Source organism: Hermetia illucens, chromosome 5 (genome assembly GCF_905115235.1).
Source record: "Hermetia illucens chromosome 5, iHerIll2.2.curated.20191125, whole genome shotgun sequence".
Lineage (NCBI taxonomy): Eukaryota > Metazoa > Arthropoda > Insecta > Diptera > Stratiomyidae > Hermetia > Hermetia illucens.
The window spans coordinates 46,039,945-46,047,862 of record NC_051853.1 but is presented as its reverse complement, the minus strand read 5'-3'; the positions used below and the strand labels follow the sequence as shown (position 1 = coordinate 46,047,862).

At 41.1% G+C, this 7,918-nt stretch overlaps 1 protein-coding gene across 3 annotated transcripts in view; it reads right to left on the bottom strand.

Annotated features, from left to right (window-relative positions):
- Positions 1-6,511: 6,511 nt before the first annotated feature.
- Positions 6,512-7,918, bottom strand: part of LOC119656971 (transcriptional regulator ovo) — a 70,268-nt gene continuing 68,861 nt past the window's right edge. For all 3 annotated transcript variants that reach the window (XM_038063700.1, XM_038063699.1, XM_038063701.1), the window contains one exon: positions 6,512-7,772. In XM_038063700.1, the coding sequence (XP_037919628.1) occupies positions 7,587-7,772 (186 nt within the window). In that variant the 3' untranslated portion in view covers positions 6,512-7,586. The remainder of the gene's footprint in view (positions 7,773-7,918) is intronic.

Below are 7,918 nucleotides of genomic sequence, written 5' to 3'. Positions count from 1 at the left end.
GAAATGATTTTTACTCCTCGATAGTGGAATTAAAACTTTCCTTAGATGGAGTGAGATTTTCTATAATGAACCGATAATGGACAATTTGAATAGACATTTTTTTAACATTCAAATTCTAACTATAGAAATATACTCCTAGAAAAACAGGATAATCTAAAGAACGACTTTTACAAGTGTCTAAATCAATACCCAAAAATCTGCCCTGGGAAGATGGTGAATTCAAAACGATCGGGCTTCAAGTAGTAACCAACGAAAACTGCACTAGGCTCGTAGGATTTACAGTCACTAGATTGTAGTGTCCGTGCCTGTGTGCCAGGTGCAGTTCTTTATTCGCCTTCTACAGAGACAATCAAAAAGGGAATGCATCCGTCGATAGGCAACATGCTTCCTTTTTCTCCCATTTTTAACACCCTTTCCAATATACAGGGTGCGGCAGCATAACTTCCTTTTTAAAAATGCGCGCCACTCAGTTAGTTGATGTCATAGCGGAAAGCTAGTGGTCTCGTTCAAGAGGGGATACTGTAAAGTTTTGTCCCGACACGGTTCAGTCGCCATCATGCGTTGGAATAGTGAGGAGCGTGCCTTTGCCCTTGAGGTTTACTTTTCAAGCGGATGTTCGGTTATTGCAACACAGCGTGCATTTCGGAATCGCTTTAATTTAGCCCCGTTAGCTCCCGTCCCAGACCGCAAATCAATTGTTACATGGGTCACTACATTCAGACAAACTGCAAGTGCGACAATAGGAAGAACTGGAGTTCCTCGGCCCGTTAGATCACCTGAGAACATTAAAGCAGTGAGAGCGTTAATGTTGCGATCGCCACGGCGTTCTGCGCGCAAACACGCATCTGCCCTTGGACTATCCGATCGTTCTGTGAGAAGAATTCTTCGTGATGATCTTCATTTTCATCCCTATAAGATGGCGATAGTGCAGGAACTTTCAGAACGTGACTTCAATTCTCGGATGAACGCGTGTGAGCTTCTTCTTGATGTCGTTCCCGAGGGTGCTATTGTTTTTTTCAGCGATGAAGCCCATTTTCATTTGTGTGGGTCGGTTAACAAACAAAACATGCACTACTGGGCTGACACCAACCCTCGAGAATTGCATCAAAAGCCTTTGCATTCACCCAAAGTCACAGTGTGGTGTGCAATTTCCTCAGCTGGAATTATTGGTCCCCGGTTTTTTTGAGGAAAATGAGGTTACAGTGACAGTGAATTCGGACCGGTATGTAAACATGCTACAGAATTTTTTTTTCCCACGGCTAGAAAATTTAGATTTGGGGGACACCTGGTTCCAACAAGACGGTGCAACAGCACACACTTAAAAAGCATCGATGGCTGTTTTGAGGGAACACTTTCCAGAGCGCCTTATCTCAATTAGAGGCGATTTGGAATGGCCGGCACACTCTCCCGATCTGTCCCCTTGTGATTTTTTTCTATGGGGTTTTTTGAAATCCCGTGTTTATGTGAACCGTCCAAGAACCCTACAAGATTTGAAGACCAACATCCAAGAAGAAATTGCCAACATAACACCTGCTATGCTAACAAGAGTCATGACAAACGCCAGAAATCGGTTTACGCAATGTATGGAGAATGGGGGACGTCACCTAATAGATTTGATCTTCAAAACAATGTAAATAAAAACTTTAGACATGTACCTACATTATAAAAAATAAATAAATATTTTCCGATGCATACAATAGTTTTTATTGAGTTTTGAAAAAAGGAAGTTATGCTGCCGCACCCTGTACTTCTCTCAATTTCCTTTTTCCCATCCTCAACATTCATGTAGCAGCATTTTAAATTTTAATAGAATAATCATTTCATTTCAATTATCCATAAAACCTACCACCTCTTACCTCTCCCTAAAAACAAATTTAAAAAAAAAATTCATTAATGTATTTGTATACAGGGTGCGGCGCGGGAACTTCCTTATTAGAAAAGATCATACAACAATAAATATTTGAAATATCATTTTAATATTTCTATTTTTACATAGAGGTATATTTAAATTTTCTTTAATTACTTTTTGGAAATAATATCTTGGACGTGATTTCTGTTCCGGCCAATACATTGAGAGAGTCGAAATCGAAAGTTTTATTCCATCTTTTCCAGTGGGCTCGTGTCGATGGTAGCAATAGCAGCACGAATATTGGTCTTCAGCATAGCCAAGGTCTTTGGACGATTAGTATACACCAAGGGTTTGGAATGTCTCCATTAAAAAATCAGAGCGTGTTGGCCATTCAAATTAACCCCTCAAAGAGATTAGATGTTCAGGAGAATGTTCGCGCAAGAGATCCATTGATGTTCGTGCCGTGTGAACTGTGGCCCCGTCTTGTTGGAACCACACATCCCTCAGATTCATTCATTCATTCAAAAGTAACTGCAATTGCCGTGTCGTTTTCTTCAAAAAACCACGGTCCAATAATGCCAGCTCTTGATAATGCACATCAAACGTTCTACATTCAGGGCCTGCTCGTGAAGTTCTCGGGGGTTCGTGCCACTCCAATGTCACAGGTCTTGTTTATTAACGTGTGCCTCATCGCTGAAGAACACAAGCGTGTCATGAGGCAGATTTTCGACAAATCCTTTTTCGTGAATCGAAATCGCGTGTATTAAGTTTTTGCACCACTACTAGTTTCTGTGCTTGCTGTGCGATCAGAAATCTTAAGAGCAACTGAATGTTTAAACTGGGAGAACGTGGCTGCGACATTCGGCTTAAACCAGCAACTGATTACACTGAGTACACTGACGGATCCCTCACAGAAGAGGAAGCAGGTGCCGGTGTTATTGGTCCAAGGAAAATGTACTTTGAGCCAATGGGCAGGTAGACTAGCATATTCCAGGCGGAAATATACGCCATAGACAAATGTGCCTTTAATCTGCAAAGGAGCTACAGGGGGCAGAACATAATTATTCTCACCGATAGCCAAGCAGAGATCAAGGCACTTAGGTCCAACCAGGTGAACTCTGAACTGGTGTGGGAATGCCTTGAGAGACTGAATACACTCGGCTCGTCCAACAAGGTTTCGATACTTTGGGTTCCAGGCCATGCTGGTTTGGAAGGCGACGAACTAGCCAAGAAGGAAGAAGGGCTGCCTTTACACCGGCCAGAACCCTTCTGTGGAATCGGAAACGGTGTTATGGCTATGACTCTAAGAAATGAAGAGGAACGGTTGAGGGAACTATACTGGGCGGGCCTACCGGGGATGGAGCAGTCCAGGGTGCTTATTCAGGGATACGAACCCATGCGCACAAAGGATTGCTTAAACCTCACCAAAAGAAACCTCCGAATCACTGATCATTATCGGCTGAACTATCACGTAGAGAAGCTAGGGATATCTACGGACACTGCCTGCAGATTTTATGAGGAGTATGACGAAACCTCTATACACATCCTGGGGCAATGTCTGACACTTGTGCAAAGTAGGTCGAGGCATCTGGGAGAACACTTAATACCAGACGCAAAGCGGAAAGATCTGGAAATAGGGAACATACTAAAGTTTCTGACGGTTATAGGCTTGCTTGAGATACTATGATTAATAGGTACACTATAACCAATACCATTTTTTAGGTTTTTGGGATAGCTTTAGCTTTAGTCTCTGACCACTCAGGATGATGTTCTGACCATCACAATCCACTATGTCATTACCAGATATCTGGCTATCTCTTCTATATTGACAGGCAGGATTTTATTTGTTAGAGGAGAAGCGGTTTTTTCACATACTTTTTTGAGATTTTTTTAGCAAGAAGAATTGATTGGAATTCAATCAAATTCCGACATTACCTTAATTATTCGAATAACTTTTAAGATTTAAGAAACCGTCGACGTTGAGGGACTCTTCAAAGCAAGGGCTGGCAGAAATGTTGGTCATCGCAAACAACCAAAGAAGCGTAGGTCATACAAATTTTCAGCAAGATTGCGAAGAAAAAATAGGCTGGTACTGTCGACGAGCGGATAAAAACACTTCCACTGCCAGGCGGTTGTCGACGAACATAACAACAAACGCCCGGGAAACGAGCAGAAGACTAAACCCACCGCCTTCAAATGCAATCGACCTCAAGACTGCCTCTAGTGTAAAAATGACTTAACTGTGCTAATTATCACGTCATGGTAGCTTTCTTCGGATGCTGGCATGGAAATGCGTTCGGACTAGTGGCTCCAAGATCCCACCTGAAGATTCTTTCCAGGAGCCTTCCCACTTTTTAAGAAAGGATGGATTTTTATGCCAGTTGGCCAGTATCTTACTAAGTCTCCCAGACTCGCTGATACTTTCCTTGTTCTGAGAATAATTCAATCAAGATCGCAATATGACAATCCTGGCGACCAACTCCTACCGCTTCAGGTAATCCTTGCGTGGCCGCCATTATTTATACCTATATCAGATGTTAAAGACTTGTCTGGTCAGCTTCTTGACGTAGGACAATTTTTTATTCCATCACGGGCAATGACCTGACCTTTAACTGGTTTAGCTGTCACACAGATGCTATCAACGCAAGTTTCGGAGACTTATGAGACGTATGATTCATACTAATAGGTTTGTGTTAATAATGAATTGGCTTCTTTCATTGCTTCCCGACCTTCCCCGAAGCGTGTCCCTCGTTTTGACAGCGCAGTCTATCAAAAGGTTGCCCTTGCTCGCTACAATAACATACATCATATGCTCTACTCCTTCTTGGGGAGTTGATTTATCATAAGCCATGTAAGCGAAGGATATACACAGGTTCTCTGTCTCAAGTCCGAACAGTGAGATAAATGCGCCAGGCCCATTAGACCGTCGACTTCCATATCCTCTAAGAGTTCGTTTAGAGCGTGAATTTCCAAGTCGTTAATCGATTTGCAAAGCGCAGCGCTATCAGACTGCACTTGTAGTTTGCCTTCTCCAGTATTTCTGCCTACCTGGTGTTCTTCTTGCTTGATCCCCACCCAGTCATCCATGGGGATCGTGCAGTTTTTAAGACGAAGGGATTAGATGAGCTGGTTTGTGTCCCTGCGGATCTTCGGCAATCAGGCTCTTCTGGGTGAATCTACAGCTTCACGCTCTCCCAAGCTCTGCTAATGTTAGCGATGCACAAACCGGAAAGCTCTCTAGAGAATTGGTCCTCGCATGTTATTACCCACGGACAACTGGGAGGAATCGAAACAGGGGATACATCACACCTGTTCCATCTTGCCGAACAGTGCATGCTTAATAATATAGCCTGGCCTAAATACTGATCCATGCTTGTGATGCCAGTTTACTAAGTTACCGTCCGCCTGTGCCACCAGTGAACGACTCCTGGCTACGTCTCGATGAATGGTTTTGCATTGCGTGTTTCGTCGACAGGTTGTTGCAACTTTACTGTTTGCAGAGTTTGTTCAGTGTCTGAACTCTTGTAAACTCCGCTCCTGTTGTTTTCTTCCTCAATCTCGTTCTGAGATCGGTCGCATTTAAAGGCAGTAGGTAGGTTTCACCTTCTGCTGGTCCAGCTACTTTCTGTTCCTCTTCGTCCCGCTCGTCGACAGAACCGACCTTTTCATTTTTTGCAAATTTACACGGAATATGGATGGTTTTCAGATACTATCTCTTAACCAGGACTCCAACGGACTTCCGCTTTTTTGCTCGCTTTGGGCAGCCGACATTCTTGTCGATCCTTACCCCATGGGGGTCATTGACTTCGCTTGTTTGTCCAATTTGCCAACAGCAGTTCGTTTGCCGCCACGCTCCATGAAGTTGCTTCTGTTGGTTACAGCACAGTGATGTTTCCGCGCGCACCAAATGTACTGCCTCCGACGCCTACAGTCTGCTGGCCGGATGCTAGTAGCTTATCCTAAGATGATACGCCTGGAATAAGTATTTTTTCTTATTCCATTGTCGATAATTCGGAAGAAATGTCTACTTATATTATCCAAATCACTAGGGAATGGTCTTCAACAGTCTTTAATGGGTCACTTGCGATATGACGACCCCCTAGCTGCCATTATACCTAAATCCAAGGCTTGAGAAAGTTCTCGGTGAAGGGCAGCGAACTGCTAATGACCGATATATGTGAAGAATTCCAGGCGACCACGTTATTGGCAGCGGAAGAGTGCTTACAACATAAACAGCGTTCTCACGCCATTCGAATCTGCTACACTACAAGTCAGTTGGTGTGAAGTTGCAATCAGTTGTTGCACAAATTTGACCGATTGAACGAAACATTCCTGATGTGGGTGCCAGAGCACTCGAATATCGCTGGTAATGATTAGTCTAGCTCCACAATTTTGGAACTAGAGTCAGCATTCGTCGTGTAACCCATCCACTATAAATTTGTGAAGTAGCAAAGGTTCATGCAGCGGAAAGGAGAAATTAAATTCCTGCTGACAAGCGAAAATCTTTGTAAAGGCGCTCAAGGTCATATAGGATATCAAAGCCAACTAACTGAAGTTTGAGTTTAGCTTTACTGGTTAACGCACCGTGACTATCCTCGCGAAAATCTCTTCTACACTTCCTTCCTTTTCTTTTCAAAAAAAAGAAACAACCAAACATTCGATTTAAATATGCATTTTTTTCATTTTTCTACAAAAGAGTATAATTACAAAAATAAAATGAGATTTTAAGTTCATTTCAGTATCATAAGTTAATATTTCTGAGAAATTAAACAAGAAATGAATTCTTTCATGATCTCAACGAGAAATTTCCAATTCAAATATATTCAAGATGTGCGTGGATAATGTGTATTGAATACAATTTCGAAACTATCTTTATTCCAAGAAACATAATATCAAGAATTTCCGAATTACAATTCATGTTTAATTCTTTTTCTCTCGTTTTAACTTCGCCTACTTCCTACTAAAGTCTGACATAAATTATTATTTTAATATTATCCATAATTTTACTGTATTGACGTTATTGTCTTCTCACAGGTGATGTTTTTTCTGCCCATTTTTTTCTTTTTATATTTTTGTAAAGTGGCTTTTATGAAAATTTGTCTTTTGCTGGGTAGCTACCCTCCGCGAATGTTTATTTTACGTTTAGCAACTTAAAGTGATGTTTGCTCCAAATTATTCACTTCTAAACATTTCATTTTCGATTCATTTTATTTTTAGCTTAAATCGAATTCAATAAGTATAAAATAAATTTACTTCACTGTTTTATAATATTGTAATATATAAAATAATATAACTAAGACTAATGTTTATCGCTAAAGTTAAATTAGAAATCCAACACCGAGATTGCACAAAAAACCCGATACTTTGCTTTAGTTTCATTTTGTTTGTTCCTTCATATAGGAAAGGTAGGGACGTTTTCCGTAAGGTGGGCCAGACGTTGTTTCCGAGCAAATAGCTGGTTATGAAATTCAATTCATATTCACCCAAAAACAACTTGCGGCCATTTGTTGAAATGTTTTGACCAGAGATCAATACGATCAAAAGAGAAAGTAACGTAAGAATCCACAGATCAGGAGATCAACTCCTTAGAAATTAGAGAAATCATAATTGATAGTTTCATACTCCAAGTTTAAGGGTACCTGTATCAGTTACTCACGAGGAAGAATAAAATGTATTGCATGATGTATAGGAATTAACAAACAAAATATTTGGAGTTTGGAGGAGTTACATTTGGCTATCAATTATGGACCGGCATCGGAAGCTGGCCCAGTAAATTGTTAGCGAATTGTGAGTTTGTAAATTTAAAGTGTCGCTTATCATAAAACTTAAGTAGAGCTGGTGAGTAAGGATGATTGTCTTTGAGGTGGAGATAGTGCACTTCGGGTTCACTTGTTGTATGACCGCATTCCTCGCACACATACATCTGAAAGTAGAAAGGAAAAAGACATTATTAATTATGATGAAGTTGTTTGTAATTGTTTTGAGTAAATGTGACTTAAATACTACATACAACTGTACAAAATTGGAAGGCATTTTCGGTAGCCATGAATTCAACGTGTTCCGTACTGT